Source organism: Triturus cristatus, chromosome 11 (genome assembly GCF_964204655.1).
Source record: "Triturus cristatus chromosome 11, aTriCri1.1, whole genome shotgun sequence".
In the NCBI taxonomy this organism is placed as follows: domain Eukaryota; kingdom Metazoa; phylum Chordata; class Amphibia; order Caudata; family Salamandridae; genus Triturus; species Triturus cristatus.
The window spans coordinates 878,521,245-878,541,864 of NC_140594.1; the positions used below are offsets into that span (position 1 = coordinate 878,521,245).

Below are 20,620 nucleotides of genomic sequence, written 5' to 3' on the forward strand. Positions count from 1 at the left end.
ATGCAACCGGATGCTTCCTGATACGATTTTGTTGGACTCCAGTTGATTTTAATGGGAGCCTATGTTCCGACTGAATGCACAGGCTTCCATTGAAGAAAGAGATAGCTGGGGAAAATCGGGCCCCCTATGGTGGACACTGCCAGATGCCTGCCACACTGTGCATGGCTGGTAAGGGGGGACCCATGGGTACCCCCACGGGCCCAATTGGGAAGGCTGCGGGTGCAGGGGGGCCTGCTATGGGCCCCCAAAGTCTTATTCTGACTGCTGATTCGAGTTAGACGGCACGATTCAGAAAGGCTGTCCGAATCCAGCATCGTAATCAGTGATTCGGAAATGGGGCCCATAGAGACGTACGGTTTTGCTCTGTACAGCTCGGTTATTTCGAATGCCTAACTTGCATCATACTCGGCTGGTCGGAAACCTTTTTACTCATCTCTATATTGATAAAAGGTGACATTGTAAGGTCTTACTAAGAATATATAACTTTTCTTCGCATGCGTTTACTTCGCATGCCGTTACTACGCGGTCGTTAGTACGACCGCGTTGTTACTTAGCATACCTTTACTTCGCAATTCGGAACTACGAATTGCAGTAAGGGGGTGCTGGATGTTGGAATAGTATAATTTACTATTCCAACTCCAGTCTATGCGGACACTAGGGAAGGTGTTGGATTTTAAATCCAACACCTTCCCCCCCTTACTGCAATTCGTAGTTCCGAATTGCGAAGTAAAGGTATGCTAACTAAAAACGCGGTCGTACTAACGACCGCGCAGTAACGGCATGCGAAGTAACGCATGCTAAGTAAACGCCGCTTCCCCTTACTAAGGGCATGATTGTATTTCAGGCCTCAGGTACCTGTTATTTTTCCTGCATACCAAACACCTCAATTTGACTCCTGTTTTACTGCTGTTGTTTTCAGCTATTGCTCATTGCTTGTCTTAGGCTCTTTTGTGAAGTTTTCATTGCCACCAAGATAGTTGTTGCAAGGTAGTTTAATTCATTCATGACCAATATATAAATAAACATACTTTTTGTCTTATATCTATGTGCCTCCTCTCATAGTGCCCGATTATGATGTCGGGCTGACCGCAACTGACCGACCGTCGGTTGCGGTCGACCGTCGGTTGTGGTCTGCCCGACATCTGGCATTGTGGTCCGCCCGCTACATTACAAGGTGGCGGGAGCTGAGGCATCGGGGGAGGGACCGTCCTCTGCACTTCCAACAGGTTAAAGGAGTCTGTTGGACTGTCAGAAACACACATAATCCCATAATGACGGCTGAGCCAGCCTCGACTCTGCTGTCGCCATTATGAAGTCACTTTCGGACAGCCTTTCCATGTTGGTCTTTCTATGACCTCTGCTATGAGGCCCCCCCCTAAACATCCCTACAACATGTGGCAGGCACCGTGAGGGTGTACAGATGTTTAAGAACATTCATCTTTCATTGTCAGCTTGTGCTGTGGGCCAATTCCACTCGCCACACAAGCTGCCATTGTAAAATGGATGTTTCCGACCTCCCACAGGGAAGCCGCTTCCAATTTGTGCAGTCGGAACCGCCAACCTATGGTCGGGCGGTTCCAGTCCACTACAGTGCTTCCTGACATCGTAATGATGCCCTTTGTGTCTCCATCTCCTTCAGTGTAGCTGAGATTTATGTGCTCTGAGGCAGTAACCAATTGATTCTCCACATTACGTCATTTGGTATGAATGCTAAGCTGTCTTGCATGACATAGTTTTGGAGACATTGTGATTTAGGATTAAGCCTGATAGTGATTTTAATTACAGTGGAGTAATAGGAGTAATTTCGATAGTTCCATGTTACTCTTTGATGCAAAATTTCCAATAATTACCTGATTATGCCCACTTGCGTAATTAAGAGTAGTATGGGAGAATTAGTACAGAAACACCACATTTAAGGAGTGTGTGTAAGCTGCTGGTGTTGCTTTATGTTTGTTTTCCATTTAGTGCTATTTTCTTAGCGCAAAATGAATCCTCATGTCCATTTTGGACATGAGGGTGCATTTTGCTCTAAGAAACTAGTGCTAAATGCCTGGAGTAGGTTGGGGAAACATCCTACCTCAAGAGCACACTTGCCAGCATGTATTTTTGCTTGTGTTGCTATTCCAGTTCTGGTACATTTAGTGATATTTCATAGAGCAAAATGCACCCTCAAATCCATTTTGGATGTGAGATGGCTTATTGTACAGAGAAATTATTGATAAATGCAGTTTTACTCATCCCACATAATTACGTGAATCTCGCTGAATTTTTAAGTTAATCGTGTGATTAAGCTACAAGGAATTTCGTGAGATACGCCTACCCTTACTTACAAGAATTTGGATTAAGCAAAAAGTATTGCATGTCAAAAAATCATTCCAAATGGGGGAGGGAAATAAAATAATGACTGAATGAAGAAAATTACTTAAAGGACAGAGAAGTAAGTATGCAACTTTTTCTAGGTGGTGCATGTGTCTCTACAAATGCAAACCTGCCAATGAGCAAAACCAGGGGCTTGCAAGGGTACATATTGTGGAGGGGGTGCGAAATTTGTATAATTTGCTTTTGTGTAATTATGCAAACGTTTTAAAAACTGATGAGAAATTACGTGTAATTACTCAAAATTCAAAACTGGCATTTGGCTCTCTGTTTTGGATGAAAGAAAGCATTTCACATAGCCATTTGGTTTCTGATCATTTGCATTATTCCTGTGTGTTTGTATTTCATTTTTTGCCAAAAATGGCTTATTCTGCATGGTATAAGTGCATTATTTCAGGAAATCCACATAACATGAGTAATGCAAAATTACAGAATTGATGCAAAATTATGCCAGTTTAACAGAAATTTTACCTGGGTCCTTATTATTTGGTTTCAATTGGTGAGATGTGAAACACAAACTTACAAAGTGCTATAATGTAGGACGTACATTGTAAAGTTGCATTCAATGGAGAATTGCTTGTCAATAATGAAAATTCTATTTTTCTGCAGGAAACACCTTGTTGCATGTGGCTACTTTTGATGCCGGAGGTGATACAGGTCTGGATCCCAATGCTATATTGGAGTAAGTAGAACCATTTTTTTTTTAAATTAGGTGTCTTTCTTTAATGCTACGAGAGGTTGAGAAACAACATTCGATAGAGACAATGGGGTTGAATGTAGGGGAAGGAAAGGGGAAATGGCAGTGCAGGAAATCATGATGATTGGCTACGGGAGAGAAGGGCCACAGACTTGATGTGAGCTGTGACTGAACTCCCACAACACCCATGCAATTTAACCCAGAATAGTACATTTCTTGTTGTGAGGAATCTAGAGCTCACCTTTCTCTTGTCTTAACCAGCAAGACTTTCTTCAGAAACAAGCACATGGGGCACAGTCCCCAAACAACTAAGCAAAAATAAAAATTTAAACTAAAGATTTTAGAAGGTCTAAAACAAATTAATCATACATAAATATACTAGGAAGAAGTATAAAAGAATTATAACATCATATGTCCCATGTTATAAAGGAAATTAAAATTGGGCCACATTAATCTATTGGAAAAATGTATCATTGCTGTCCTGTTGAAATTGCGAAAATGCAAAGATGTGGTCATATTCAGCCTCACAAAGCTTTTGGGAGGTAATAAATCTTCAGCAAATCATTTGTCATGGATAAAAAAGTCCTCCAGTGGATGTTCTTCAACAAAGTACAAGTTGATACCCACATTTTTGTAGCAGCACTATTTTGAAGAAACATCATCAAAGCTTCAGAATTGGATCCTTAGACTTAAATCTGTTTGTTAGATGGTGCTCACTACTCAGTTTCCAGGTCAACAAGAAATGTTCAGTTTCAACTGTTCCACTGGATTGTTTCCAGGCAGGCTTCATCTTCCTCTCTCTCATGTAATTCAGCTCCTTCCAGTATTACGGGGGTGATGGGAGTGTCACAGGATGAAACAGGCATCAATGGAAAGACCTTAACAATCTATAGCCATATGGGACAGCAGGAGGTTGGTGCCACAAGACATAGACCAAACTGACCTTTTTGTCAAAGTGTGAGATTGGGATCAGTGACAGAATATCGACCACAGCAATATCGTGTCAAACATATTGTTGACACAAATATCGTTTTCCTATATTATAAGGGTAAGTACAAAAATATAGAGTAACAAATATTATCTATAACAAACAATTACCATTAAATATATATATTTTACACTATAATAATTTTTGTGGGTTTTTTAAATATGCTGATATAAAAAATATATACACATATATATTTACACAAAATGAAAAAATGGAAGAAAAAACATTAAAAACACATTTACAACAAATATTAACAAAATTAGTATATCATATATATATATACAACTTTAGATTTTTAACACTTAAGCACATTATTATGGCAGTTTTAAAACTAGTTATTTAAAACACATAGGGATATACAAATATCCCTGAGGAGTAGTAAGGGGGACTTTGTTTTATTTGGAATGTAAATAGTGGAAATAGTCATGCACTTTATAGGAGTAGTGAGAGCACGTTATCAACCCTTATGAGCACTAGCACTTTAAGAAAATAAAGATGAAAAAATGATGCCAAAACAATCACAGCATGTGAATAGCTATAATAAGAAAGAATTTGGCAGCTATAGAATAAAGTATGCACTTTTTGCACTTTGGAAAATATAAAGAATAACGGACCTGTCCATTGTGCAAGAGGACTATGTATTGTAATGTGGTGTTGAAAGTAAAATACAATCTTACTTTTACAATGGATAAGGAACTTTCCTATTCGAGTTACAATGTGCTTTGATTAGCTTGAAAGGTATCATTTTGAAATACCACTATACACTCTAAGATGGCCACCATGTTTTTATTATCAACTGAGCTGTAATGCAAAATAATGTTGTCCTCTTTGTATGACCATGTTTTCAATGAGAATGGTGTGTATTTAAACAAAACGTTATGTTTGGCCCATCATCATGAAAAAGGCCGTGAGTAAATGGCCAAAACGCGTGGGTGATTTCACTCGTACAATAAAGCCAGATGAACAAACCCACAGAGGGCCGGTTCCGCTTCTTTGTATGGATGAGGCGTTTTGCAGCACTATATATACATATACACAGATAGATAGATAGATAGATAGATAGATAGATAGATAGATAGATAGATAGATAGATAGATAGATAGATAGATAGATAGATAGATAGATAGATTTCCTACCTGCGGTCACCAGTAGGTAGTTCTAGTTAGGACCTAGTTTCCATAGGAAGAGCGTTTTTTCATTTGCCAATATCTTTGGCGTCGTTTGACGAATCTTCTGCTGTGTTGAATGATTTGGGGTGATCTGTCAAGTGGGGGCTGAGAAAAGTGGGGTCCCATAACGTTTTGTTACCATGTTGATTTTCATAGGAAACTTTTGGCATGGCTACAGCCCAAACTGCTGAACGGAATTACACCAAATTTGGGAAAAAGGTAGCTCTTGATTCAGAAAGCACTCTTTTTGTTAAATGGTGTAAATGTAAAGTTTTCTCAGATATACAATATGTGAGGTCTTAAGCAGTGCATGGCGGGGCGTGAGTTATAGTTAACTCAGGTAACTACAACAGCTGAATTTCTCCGGTTTTGTATGAGTAAAATCTGACCCGAACTATAATGTCCATGCAACTTTTTATTTTTTTGTGAAGATATAAATATATATATATATACACACAGGTAATATAACATTTTAAGAACTAATCAAATATTAATAGTACATATATGTAAACAATAATAAAAATATTGTAAACTTTGTCAGGTCAGGTCAGGTCAGGTCATTAAGTCTTTATTTCGATTTAAAATCATGAAAGACAAATCCATAAAAAATCCAACTATCGATGTAAGCAAGTTATTTGACATAAAAAACATAATGGTAAATTTATAGACATCAATAGGAGCAAGTTTATGCATTAAAAAAGATGATATACAAGAGGATAACAGATCCACAATGAAAAGATACATAAATATATAATAAATATTTAAAATGACTAAAAATCTCTAAAAAGACTCCCACCATGGTATATATAATCATCATAATTACATTATAATCAAAGCAGCACGATACATAATATTATTTGCCCCCGGCAGTATACAAGGAGGCAATTGTCATTTCCTCCTCTCCTTTGCACGTATAACTCACATCCAGCTTAAGAACTTGGCAATGGCAATAACAATGGATTCATTAGTAGCTGTTTTTAGGATCCTTAGAGCTTCGCTGCTTAACGTAGTCCCCAGATAGGGTTTAACCATCTGTGCCTAGGAGTTTTCTAAGCTGGACAGGCAAATAAAATGTGTGCCAACGATTTATTCTGCGTTGGACAAAATGGACATTTGCTGTGATTCAGGGTGTGCCATTTGCTGACAAATAAATTAGTGGGGAGTGATCCCACCCTAAATTGGTGGCAGAGTTTCCTATCTCTAGTAGAAGTGATAAGGTCCCAATAATTTTCATACTCCACCTCATGCTTATGTTCAAAATAGTCCCTGGATAATGATGGTCTTGTTAAGGCAGAAAAACACTTCGTTTTAATCATATTCCAATATGCTGCCTTATATTCATTCTTTGCAGGAAAGGGGTTTTCGACGGGATTTACCCACAATCTACTCATCCCCATCTCACAGAGAGTGATTTTTACCCGTCTCAGCCATAACATTTTATGCGTGCAGTCAGCCTCCCTAACTTCCAAGAGTGCTTGTGCGTACCTAGACAGTTCTGGGGTAACCCAGAGCCTTCTCCAGTACGCCACCGGTCTAAATTGTGCCATATCTTCAATTGAATAACAGCCAAGATCTAAAAATAGGGGCAATAAGGGAGTTGACTGGGGAAGGCCAGTCAATGCCCTAAAAAAATTATTTAGGGCTGATACTAAGGGGGCTAGATTGTCGAAGCCCCACAATTCGGCCCCATACAAGACCGAGGCACTAATTTTAGTATTATATATTTTAAGGACTGGAGCAACAGGTTTAATGTAAGAGAGACGCTGCTCCTTCAGCAGGGCACCTGACAGTTGAGCATGCGTAAGAGTCAATAATCTAATCTGAGGCTCCCAACTAAGTTTACTACCAATAGTTACCCCCAGGTAAGTAAAGTTCTGAGTCTGTTCCGGGATACCTTCCTTCATTTCAACTATACCATTAATAACCTTGTGTTTATGTAGAACCATAAATTTCGTTTTCTCTACATTCACTAGGAGACCGTCATCCTGACAGAACTCCTCAAATCTCTCCAGGGCAGACTGTAGACCCTTCTGTGTCTTGGAGTGTATCAAAGTATCGCCTGCGAACATAAGCAGCGGGATCTTCAAACCTGCTAAGGTTGGAGCATCAGTGGGATAATTCTGGAAATACTGGACTACCTTGTTGATATACAATGAAAAGAGGGTTGGTGCCAGAACGCACCTCTGGCGAACCCCCTTTTCTATAGGGAACCTTTGTGTGACACTCCCCTGCATATCCCAATGTACCTGCACATAATTAGCATCATGTAGGGTAACCAAAAAAGCCAATATTTCAAGTGGCATACCTAGTTCCAAAAAGGTTCTCCACATTTTTGCGCGAGGGACGAAGTCAAAGGCCGACTTAAGGTCGACAAAAGCAGCATAAATAGTGCCCCCGCCTAAAATTACCACACGCCAATAAACTAAGATAAACCTAAAAACCTGGTCAATAGTACTAGTACAGGAACGGAAGCTTGCCTGAAGTGGTGACAAAATATCAAATTCGTCCATCCAGGCCTGGATTCGGCTTAGTACCATCCTAGCTGAAACTTTCTGTATGCAGTCAATGAGAATTATAGGCCTATAATTACCTAGTAAACTTTGTAAAAAAAATAGACATACTATTACCACTGCAGTCTATGCAACAGCAGTAAAAGCATTGGGCTCCGGAGGGGTAAGATTTACTGTTACCACTCCAGTTTGTGCAACAGTAGGGAGAACTTTAGATGGGTGTGCAGACAGAATATCGAGTAAAAAATGTTGCGTTGCACAAATATCGAGTAATAAACATCGTGGTTCAGAAATACTGGCAGCAAGAATATCGTGATCGTTATCTTATTTAGAGTTTGCTCTGTTTTTGTTTTCCATGCGAGCATCTTACCACAACCTCCCCCCCCGTATTCATAGTGGGACAGTCTATTTGCCTCCCATTTACATTTTACTCTGGCCTCCAAGGTATCTGATAGGGCCTCTTTCTTCACTTTCTTTTCCCCCTCCAACCTAGCTATCACTTGTGGGTTCCCCCTTTCTCTGTTTCTCTTTCTAGAATTTGTATTTCTTTTTCCAATTGATCGATTTTTCTCTTCTTGTTATCATGTTTATATGCTCCTAGGTTTATTATTTTCCCTCTAATGACCCCTTTATATGTGTACCATGCCATTTGTCTGGAGGTGTCCACCTTATTTAATAGACAGAATTGTTCCGACTCTTTTGTGAGTGCCTCTACACTCTGTGGATCCATAAGTATGGTACGATCTACTATCCATCTTGAGGGGGGTGGGGCAACCCCTAACTGAATTTGTAGTAGTACTGCCGAGTGGTCAGATAGATGTGCAGGTAAGTGCTCCACTCTCTGTGTATTCCTAATCAAGCTCCCATCGATCAAAAAGAAATCTATTCTAGTGTATCTGGAGGCCTTATCTCCTTTTTCCTTCCAGATGTCAGTAAACCCCAAGTCTTATACAATCTGATACATTCCCTCATTTTAGGTAGATTAGAAGTCTTTCTGGTTGAGGGTCGATCCTCTCTAGGGTTTATAATTATGTTAAAATCCCCCCCTCAATGAATATTGGGGACGAGACATCCAATAGCTGTGAAAAGACCTTCTGTAGTGGTGAAGGGTCATCTGTATTGGGGCCATAGTATCCCACAATTGTATATAGTTTATTACATAGGCGTACTTTTGCTATTGCCCATCTCCCTTTCGTGTCAGTGTCTGTTGCTTCTACTCTTGCTTTGAGTGATTTTTTAAAGAGGATCGCCACCTCCTTGATACAGCAATCTCGATTTGTGCACACGTAAGCATCCACCAATCTCTGGTTTTTGATAATAATATCAACCCATTCATCTTTTAAGAGATGCATTTCCTGCAATATTATTATTTCCCTATCTACTGTTTTTAGGTATTCCAATGTTTTCTGCCTATGGCTTTTGATTCAGAGGCTGTTAACATTCCATGAAAGGATATTAACTAGCGTTGTTTTGTTTTTTTCGGTGTGGGCCTCAACATTTTTTTACCACTCCCAGGTTCTTCGCCTACTTTTTCTTGCACTACTAGGACTCTTTTTTGAAAGTTTATTTACCCTCTTATGCTTCCCCACCCAGTGTACATTTTTTTTTCAATTTTGTTTGTAAACTACATCTTCCTCTACTCCACTCCCCCAACACGTGAGAAGCCTCCCTTTTTCCTTCTCTAGGCTGTGCATTCTGCCCTTTTGAGCTCTTTACTCCCCAAGCATCAGCTATGCTCCCTTTGTTGTGCTTTCATTTGTTTGATGAAGCACCTTACTTCTTTGGGTTCCCTTATGTTGTACATTTTGCTCTTCCACATAATTTTTAACAATGCTGGGAATCACATCTGGACATTTGCTCCAAGGGACCTTAGTTGTTGCATCTGGTGACCTAGCTCCCTCTGCCTGTCCTGCGTTGCTTTAGAGATGTACAACCGGATTCTGAATATCCAATCATCTTTGGTGTGAGTTCCAGCGTTGAGTGCTTCATTCAAGATTTTTTCCTTGAGGACATATGTTTTAAAGTTTATCAGGAGTTTCCTCGGATTCTTCCTCGGTTTCTCTTTTCCAAGTGGATCTCGCTGTATCCTTTGTATTTCCTCGGATAAGGCAACTCATTTTAGCCAGGGGAAGCTTTCTTCTAGTAACGTGATAGTGAACTTTTAAAATTGTTTCCCTTCTAAGCAAACTTCAATACTCTCAGCTTATTCCTTCCAACTTGCTTTTCAAGAGATGCTATTTTTTCCCTGAGATCTCCTTCACTTGAGTTTAGCAGTTTAATTTCTTTTTGGTTCGCCTCTGCTTCCTTACTTAGGACTTCTAATGAGGTTTCTACTGTTGTTACTCATTCCACCAGGGTGTTTATTTTGGTGTCTAACTCTTCACAGGTTCCCTGTATTTTTAGTTGATTCTTTTCAGATGTAGCAAAGTTTGCATCATTTCCGATATCATGGCATCCAGTAGTTTTTCAGTGTTGTTTGGTAAACCCTGGATGATTTGCCTTTCTTGCTGTGAGCTGCAAGGGACTGGCGTTTGGTTCCCAGCATTTTCCTCTGTAGTCTCTTCCGTCATAGGGACATGAAACCTGTTACTAGCTGTATCTCTTGCAATTTCCTCCCCTTTCCTATACTTTTTGAGGTTTCCTTTTGTTCTGGACCTACAGGATAAAGGGTGCCCTGTTTCTCCTGTACTTTGAAAAAGGACCTCAGGTATGGGTTAAGTTTGATTTTAACTCCTGCTCATAGATTGTTTTGCTGTGTCCTGGACAGGGGGGCTAGCTGTTGTACGGAGGTACACACTTTTCCCTTTTCTTGGTGCTCACTGGGGCTATGCTACTTTCTTCTTTTGAAAGATCCTGTGGGGAGTTAATCACCAGATGCCTATTCCTTTTGAAGTAGCAATTTCTTTTACTGGGAGCCCAGGCCGGCTCTCTTCATTTGATGGGCAGGTTGACTTTGGCTCCACTCTGTGTCTCCCTCCTCTATCTTTGTGGATATCCCATGCACCTCTGCCCATACCAGTGCCCTGGGGAGATTGTATTAGTGCTGTACCCCTTGCAACAACACTTACCCTCTTCATTTGGCCATTCCGTTGTGCCCCTGCAGCTACGCCAACATCTATGCTGCCTCTCCGTGTTTCTGGGGAAGTCGGGGATTCCCTAACCAGCGCAGCAGCAGCTGATGTCCTGCCCCGGAAGAGGATCCTGGCTGCGTTCCTCAGGTTACTCTGGCCAGCTACTGCCACTTCTGCCCACATGTCGCCAGATTGGTGCTGATTCTCGTAAGCACCTTGTCCAGCCGGTTCTTAGCTGCTGCTCTGCATGCCGCGTCCTGCTACCAGTAATCGCCTCTGCTTCTGCCACTGCCTCATTTCATTTTCCCTTATATGTTTACATGGTATGCTTCTTTTTAAAATTTGACCCATGGTGCTTGAAATGGTTTTGTGAGGGTCTTTTGCCTGGGCTCAGAGCTCCCGAACAGACTCTTCGCCCGTCGCCATCTTCTCTCCCTCCCGGTGATGGTACGTCGCCAATTCCGCTCGCCACACCAAGGAGAGGAAACCTCTATGCATTTATGTAGAGAATCAACCTGCCCCAGTTCAGAAGACTCTGTGATTGAGAACGTTTTTAAGAACTTCTTTGAAAACCTATACACAAAGGACACAGTAGCAACTACAGACAAAATTAATAGTTATATAGAGAAGATAGCCCTCCCATCTCTGTCACAGGAACAAAGAGAGGATCTTAATGAAGAGATTACACAAAAGGAGGTGGCCGAAACAATCAGGAGTGTAAAAAAGGGGAATGCCGCAACTCCAGACGCACTCCCCAATGAGGTGTACACCACTTTAAGGTAAGTTCTTGTCCCCCCTGATGGAGTAATTAAACAACCTATTTCTAGAAAAAAGAGATCTCTCAGATTCATGGAATGAAGCGGATATTAGTATATTACTGAAACCCGGGAAAACCCAGGAAAATGTGAATCGTTGCACTCACTGGAGAAGGAATAGTAAATTTTACCCCTCTGCTATCCAGCACTTTCCCTACTGTTGCACTCACTGGAGTTGGAATAGTAATGTTTACCCCTCCGCTATCCAGCCCTTTTCCTATTGTTGCACTCATTGGAGTTGGAATAGTAATTTTTATCTCTCTGCTATCCAAAACTTCCCCTAGTGTTGCACTCACTGGAGTGAGAATAGTAATTTTTACCCCTTCGCTACCCAGCACTTTGTCTTCTGATGCACTCAGTGGAGAGGGAATAGTACATTTGACCCTTCCGCTATCCAACTCTTATCCTACTGTTGCACTTAGTGGAGTGGGAATGGTAATCTTTACCCCTTTGCTATTAAACACTTTCCCTACTGTTGCCCTCTTTGGCCTGGGAATAGTACATTTTATTTCTCCGCTAACACTTACCCTACTGTTGCTCTCACTGGAGTGTGAATCATAATTTTGACCCCTCTGCTATCCAACACTTTCCCTGCTGTTGCACTCAATGGAGTTGGAATAGTAAATTTAATTTCTCTGCTATCCAACACTTACCCTACTGTTGCACTCACTGGAGTGGGAATAGTAATTTGTATCCCTCCGCTATACAACACTTTCTCTAGTGTTGCACTCACTGGAGTGGGAATATAAATTTGTACCCCTCCGCAATCCAACACTTGTCCTACCATTGCATTCAGTGGAGTGGGAATAGTAATTTTTACCCCTTCATTATCCAGCACTTTCTATACTGTTGCACTCTTTGAAGTGGGAATAGAAATTTTTGCCCTACCGCTATCCACCACTTTCCCTACTGTTGCTCTCACTGGAGAGGGAATAGTCAATTTTACCCCTTGTTATCCAACACTTTCCCTACTGTTGCACTCACTGGAGTGGGAAAAGTAATTTTTAACCCTTCGCTATCCATCACTTTCTCTACTGTTGAACTCAGTGAAGTGGGAATAGTGAACTTTACCCCTCTGCTATCCAAAACTTATCCCACTATTGCACTCAGTGGAGTGGGAATAGTCATCTTTACCACTCTGCTATCCAACACTTTCCCTACTGTGGCCCTTTTTGGAGTGGGAATAGTAATTTTTGCCCATCCGCTATCTAACACTTTCCCTGCTGTTGCTATCACTGGAGTGTGAATTGTAATTTTTACCCCTCCACTATCCAACACTTTCCCTACTGTTGGACTCAATGGAGTTGGAATAGTAAATTTAATGTCTCTGCTATCCAACACTTTCTCTACTGTTTCACTCTTTGGAGTGGGAATAGTAGATTTTGCCCATCCGCTATCTAACACTTTCCCTACTGTTGCACTTACCGGAGTGGAAATATACATTTTTACCCCTCCGCTATCCAACACTTGTCCTACTGTTGTAGTCAGTGGAGTTGCAATAGTAATTTGTACCCGTCCACTATCCATCACTTTCCCTACTGTTGCTCTCACTGGAAAGGGAATAGTCAATTTTATCCCCTTTGCTATCCAACACTTTCTCTACTGTTGCACTCACTGGAGTTGGAATAGTAATTTCTGCCCCTCTGCTGTCCAACACTTTCCCTACTGTTGCTCTCACTGAAGTGTGAATCTTCATTTTTACCCCCCAGCTATCCAACGCTTTCCCTACTGTTGCACTCAATGGAGTTGGAATAGTAAATTTAATTTCTCTGCTATCCAACACTTACCCTACTGTTGCACCCACTGGAGTGGGAATAGTAATTTTTACCCCTCCGCTATCCAGCACTTTCTCTACTGTTGCACTCTTTGAAGTAGGAATAGTAATTTTTGCCCACCCGCTATCCACCACGTTCCCTACTGTTGCTCTCACTGGGGAGGGAATAGTCAATTTTACCCCATTGCTATCCAACACTTTCCCTACTGTTGCACTCACTGGAGTTGGAATAGTAATTTTTGACCCTCTGCTATCCAACACTTTCCCTACTGTTGCACTCACTGGAGTGGGAAAAGTAATTTTGAACCCTTCGCTATCCATCACTTTCTCCACAGTTGCACTCAGTGAAGTGGGAACAGTGAACTTTACCCCTCTGTTGTCCAACACTTATCCTACTGTTGCACTCAGTGGAGTGGGAATAGTAATCTTTACCCCTCTGCTATCCAACACTTTCCCTACTGTTGCCCTCTTTGGGATGGGAACAGTATTTTTTGCCCATCCGCTATCTAACACTTTCCCTACTGTTGCTCTCACTGGAGTGGGAATTGTAATTTTTACCCCTCCGCTATCCAACTCTTTCCCTACTGTTGCACTCAATGAAGTTGGAATAGTAAATTTAATTTCTCCGCTATCCAACACTTTCTCTACTGTTTCACTCTTTGGAGTGGGAATAGTAGATTTCCCCCCTCTGCTATCTAACACTTTCCCTATTGTTACACTTACCGGAGTGGGAATATACATTTTTACCCCTCCGCTATCCAACTCTTGTCCTACTGTTGCAGTCAGTGGAGTTGCAATAGAAATTTGTACACCTCCGCTATCCAACACTTGTCCTATTGTTGCATTCAGTGGAGTGGGAATAGTAATCTTTACCCCTCCGCTATCCAGCAGTTTCTCTACTGTTGCACTCTTTGAAGTGGGAATGGTAATTTTTGCCCACCGCTATCCCCCACTTTCCCCACTGTTGCTCAAACTGGAGAGGGAATCGTCAATGTTACCCCTTTGCTATCCAACACTTTCCCTACTGTTGCACTCACTGGAGTTGGAATAGTAATTTTCACTCCTCCGCTATCCAACTTTTTCCCTACTGTTGAACTCAATGGAGTTGGAATAGTAAATTTAATTTCTCCGCTATCCAACACTTTCTCTACTGTTTTACTCTTTGGAGTGGGAATAGTAGATTTTGCCCCTCTGCTATCTAACACTTTTCCTACTGTTGCACTTACAGGAGGGGGAATATAAATGTTTACCCCTCTGCTATCCAACCATTGTCCTACTGTTGCAGTCAGTGGAGTTGGAATAGTAATTTTTACCCCTCTGCTATCCAACACTTTCTCTACTGTTTCACTCTTTGGAGTGGGAATAGTGAATTTTGCCCCTCCTCCATCCAACACTTTCCTTACTGTTGCTCTCACTGGATTGGGAATAGTAAATTTGACCCCTTTGCTATCCAACACTTTCCCTATTGTTGCACTCACTGGAGTTGCAATTGTATTTTCTACCCCTCCGCTATCCACCACATTCCCTACTGTTGCACTCACTGGAGTGGGAATAGCATTTTTTACCCCTTCGCTATCCTGCACTTTCCTTATTGTTGCACTCACTGGAGTTGGAATAGTCATTTTTACCTCTGTGCTATCCAACAATTTATTGCCCTACTGTTGCACTCACTGGAGTAGGGATAGCAATTTGTACCCCTTGACTATTCAGCACTTTCTCTACTGTTGCACTAAGTGGAGTGGGAAAAGTAAATTTTACCACTCCGCTATCCAACACTTATCCTACTGTTGCACTCATTGGAGTGGGAATAGTAATCTGTACCCCTCTGCTATCCAACACTTTCCCTACTGTTGCCCTCTTTGGAGTGGGAACTGTAATTTGTACCCCTTCGCTATCCAACACTTTCCCTACTGTTGCACTCAATGACGTTGGAATAGTAAATTTAATTTCTCCGCTATTCAACACTTTCTCTACTGTTTCACTCTTTGCAGTGGGAATAGTAGATTTTGCCCCTCCGCTATCTAACACTTTTCCTACTGTTGCACTTACCGGAGGGGGAATATACATTTTTACCCCACCGCTATCCAACACTTTCTCAACTGTTGCACACACTGCAGCGGGAATTTTCAAATGTGTACCCCTCTTGCTATCCAACACTTGTCCTACTGTTGCATTCAGTGGAGTGGGAATAGTAATTTTTACCCCTCCGCTATCCAGCACTTTCTCTACTGTTGCACTCTTTAAAGTAGGAATAGTCATTTTTGCCCCACCTCTATCCACCACTTTCCCTACTGTTGCTCTCATTGGAGAGGGAATAGTCAATTTTACCCCTTTGCTATCTAACACTTTCCCTACTGTTGCACTCACTGTAGTGGGAAAAGTAATTTTTAACCCTTCGCTATCCATCACTTTCTCTACTGTTGCATTCAGTGAAGTGGGAATAGTGAATTTACCCCTCTGCTATCCAACACTTATCCTACTGTTGCACTCAGTGGAGTGGGAATAGTAACCTTTACCCCTCTGCTATCCAACACTTTCCCTACTGTTGCCCTCTTTGGAGTGGGAATGGTTATTTTAGCCCATCCCCTACCCATCACTTTCCCTACTGTTGCTCTTACTGAAGTGGGAATTGTAATTTGTACCCCTTCGCTATCCAACACTTTCCCTACTGTTGCACTCAATGACGTTGGAATAGTAAATTTAACTTCTCCGCTATCCAACACTTTCTCTACTGTTTCACTCTATGCAGTGGGAATAGTAGATTTTGCCCCTCCGCTATCTAACACTTTTCCTACTGTTGCACTTACCGGAGGGGGAATATACATTTTTACCCCTCTGCTATCCAACACTTGTCCTACTGTTGCATTCAGTGGAGTGGGAATACTAATTTTTACCCCTCCGCTATCCAGCAATTTCTCTACTGTTGCAATCTTTGAAGTGGGAATAGTAATTTATGCCCCACCGCTATTCACCACTTTCTCGACTGTTGCTCAAACTGGGGAGGGAATCGTCAATTTTATCCCTTTGCTATTCAACACTTTCCCTTCTTTTGCACTCACTGGAGTTGGAATAGTAATTTTTGCCCCTCTGCTATCCACCACTTTCCCTACTGTTGCTCTCACTGGAGTGCGATTCGTAATTTTTACCCCTCGCTATCCAACACTTTCCCTACAGTTGCACTCAATGAAGTTGGAATAGTAAATTTATTTTCTCCACTATCCAACACTTTCTCTACTGTTTCACTCTTTGGAGTGGGAATAGTAGATTTTGCCCCTCCGCTATCTAACACTTTTCCTACTGTTGCACTTACCGGAGGGGGAATATATATTTTTACCCCACCGCTATCCAACACTTTCTCAACTGTTGCACACACTGCAGCGGGAATTTTCAAATGTGTACCCCTCTTGCTATCCAACACTTGTCCTACTGTTGCATTCAGTGGAGTGGGAATAGTAATTTTTACCCCTCCGCTATCCAGCACTTTCTCTACTGTTGCACTCTTTAAAGTAGGAATAGTCATTTTTGCCCCACCTCTATCCACCACTTTCCCTACTGTTGCTCTCATTGGAGAGGGAATAGTCAATTTTACCCCTTTGCTATCTAACACTTTCCCTACTGTTGCACTCACTGTAGTGGGAAAAGTAATTTTTAACCCTTCGCTATCCATCACTTTCTCTACTGTTGCATTCAGTGAAGTGGGAATAGTGAATTTACCCCTCTGCTATCCAACACTTATCCTACTGTTGCACTCAGTGGAGTGGGAATAGTAACCTTTACCCCTCTGCTATCCAACACTTTCCCTACTGTTGCCCTCTTTGGAGTGGGAATGGTTATTTTAGCCCATCCCCTACCCATCACTTTCCCTACTGTTGCTCTCACTGGAGTGGGAATTGTAATTTTTACCCCTCCGCTATCCAACTCTTTCCCTACTGTTGCACTCAATGAAGTTGGAATAGTAAATTTAATTTCTCCGCTATCCAACACTTTCTCTACTGTTTCACTCTTTGGAGTGGGAATAGTAGATTTCCCCCCTCTGCTATCTAACACTTTCCCTATTGTTACACTTACCGGAGTGGGAATATACATTTTTACCCCTCTGCTATCCAACACTTGTCCTACTGTTGCATTCAGTGGAGTGGGAATACTAATTTTTACCCCTCCGCTATCCAGCAATTTCTCTACTGTTGCAATCTTTGAAGTGGGAATAGTAATTTATGCCCCCCCGCTATCCACCACTTTCTCGACTGTTGCTCAAACTGGGGAGGGAATCGTCAATTTTATCCCTTTGCTATTCAACACTTTCCCTTCTTTTGCACTCACTGGAGTTGGAACAGTAATTTTTGCCCCTCTGCTATCCACCACTTTCCCTACTGTTGCTCTCACTGGAGTGCGATTCGTAATTTGTACCCCTCGCTATCCAACACTTTCCCTACAGTTGCACTCAATGAAGTTGGAATAGTAAATTTATTTTCTCCACTATCCAACACTTTCTCTACTGTTTCACTCTTTGGAGTGGGAATAGTAGATTTTGCCCCTCCGCTATCTAACACTTTTCCTACTGTTGCACTTACCGGAGGGGGAATATACATTTTTACCCCTCTGCTATCCAACACTTGTCCTACTGTTGCATTCAGTGGAGTGGGAAAACTAATTTTTACCCCTCCGCTATCCAGCAATTTCTCTACTGTTGCAATCTTTGAAGTGGGAATAGTAATTTATGCCCCACCGCTATCCACCACTTTCTCGACTGTTGCTCAAACTGGGGAGGGAATCGTCAATTTTATCCCTTTGCTATTCAACACTTTCCCTTCTTTTGCACTCACTGGAGTTGGAATAGTAATTTTTGCCCCTCTGCTATCCACCACTTTCCCTACTGTTGCTCTCACTGGAGTGCGATTCGTAATTTTTACCCCTCGCTATCCAACACTTTCCCTACAGTTGCACTCAATGAAGTTGGAATAGTAAATTTATTTTCTCCACTATCCAACACTTTCTCTACTGTTTCACTCTTTGGAGTGGGAATAGTAGATTTTGCCCCTCCGCTATCTAACACTTTTCCTACTGTTGCACTTACCGGAGGGGCAATATACATTTTTACCCCTGCGCTATCCAACCCTTGTCCTACTGTTGCAGTCAGTGGAGTTGGAATAGTAATTTTTACCCCTCCGCTATCCAACACTTTCTCTACTGTTTCGCTATTTGGTGTGGGAATAGTGGATTTTGCCCCTCCTCTATTCAACACTTTCCTTACTGTTGCTCTCACTGGATTGGGAATAGTACATTTTACCCCTTTGCTATCCAACACTTTCCCTATTGTTGCACTCACTGGAGTTGGAATTGTAGTTTTTTACCCCTCCGCTATCCTACACTTTCCCTACTGTTGCACTCACTGGAGTGGGAATAGTATTTTTTACCCCTCCGCTATCCTGCACTTTCCTTATTGTTGCACTCACTGGAGTTGGAATAGTAATTTTTACATCTCTGCTATCCAACAATTTCCCTACTGTTGCACTCACTGGAGTGGGGATAGTAATTTTTACCCCTTCGCTATCCAGCACTTTCTCTACTGTTGCACTAAGAGGAGTGGTAAAAGTAAATTTTACCCCTCCGCTATCCAACACTTATCCTACTGTTGCACTCAGTGGGGTGGGAATAGTAATCTTTACCCATCTGCTATTCAACACTTTACCTACTGTTTCCCTTTTTGGAGTGGGAATAGTACATTTTACCCTTCCGTTCTGCAACACTTTCCCACTAATGCACTCTTTGGAGTGGGAATAGTAATTTTTGCCCATCGGCTATTCAACACTTTCCCAACTGTCGCACTCACTGGAGCTGGAATAGTAAATTTAATTTTTCCGCTATCCAACACCTACCCTACTGTTGCACTCACTGGAGTGGGAATAGTTATTTTTACCACTTTGCTATCCAACACTTTCCCTACTGTTGCACTGATTGTATTATGAAATTTAAGTTTAAATATTTTCTAATAGTTTAATGTTTAAATGTATTATAGATGTTAGTTTTTTAAATATTTTAAATCAATAATATATATTTTTTATTTTTTAAATTTTAAACTTTTAAGATACATTGCAAATAGTGGTTTATTAGTTGTTTTAAAGTAAATATATAGGTCTAAATTATTATGTTTTATTAAAATGTATATTAAATTTGTTTTATTTTGTGAAAATTATATTTAATATTTAATATATTTAATATATATTATTTTATTTTATATTTATATAAATGTCGATACTTTATGCATCTATATTTTTTACATTGATAATATTTAGTCAATATTATTGTACTTACCTGTTTAAGTATAGGAGTCGATTGTTTTGTCTATATTTTTTACTCGATATATTTAACATCAATATTTTTTTACATCGATGTTGTGTCATTGAACCTGTTGGACAGCAGGGGGAAAAAATGTACTATTCATGTGAAATAGTAGGGAGAAGTTGATGTATCGATGGGGTATAATTTACTATTCCCACTTCAGTCTGTGCAACAGTAGGGACAGCGTTAGGTGCCAGAGGGGTAAAATTCACTATTCCCACTCCAGTATGTGCAACAGTAGGGAAAGCATTGGACACTGGAGGGGTATACCCACTCCAGTCTGAGCAACAGTAAAAAAAATCATTCACTTCAAACACATACCATATTATAATAACTCTATTAATTGTTCAGAAATATAAAACTAATAATATAACAAATATATATACATTTAAAAAACAATTAAATTATTTAATTTAAATGATTATTACACTTTTCAAATAATTGTTTTTGTTTTTTTTATTGATCGTTTAATTAAAATGCAACATTATACTCCCACAAGCATAGCAACACATAATTAAATATAAAGAAAATAAAGAAAATAACACAATTAGCATTTTAAGTCATATATTAAATACTTATTAATAAATGATTGTTTGTTAATTGATTATAGTTCAATAATTTCCTTCCTTATTCCCCTACGAACACAACACAAAATATCATTTTTTACCAATTTACACATTTATTAATACAATAAATATTTAATAAAAAATTAATAATTAATTGATCATTGATTATTACTTAATTAACTTCCCACCCTATATGCCTACAAACTCAATGACACACACTTAAAAATGACTAAAAGAATATTATATTTACACAATGTACCTAATTAATTATTAAAAAACAAATAATTAAAAATTAATAAATGATTACTTAATTAA

At 40.4% G+C, this 20,620-nt stretch overlaps 1 protein-coding gene across 1 annotated transcript in view; it reads left to right on the plus strand.

The window, feature by feature from the left end:
• Window positions 1-20,620, plus strand: part of LOC146785572 (uncharacterized) — a 1,291,145-nt gene that overhangs the window by 343,368 nt on the left and 927,157 nt on the right. Inside the window, exon 2 of the mRNA XM_085633472.1 lies at window positions 2,986-3,058. Coding sequence (XP_085489598.1) covers window positions 2,986-3,058 — 73 coding nt within the window. The remainder of the gene's footprint in view (window positions 1-2,985; window positions 3,059-20,620) is intronic.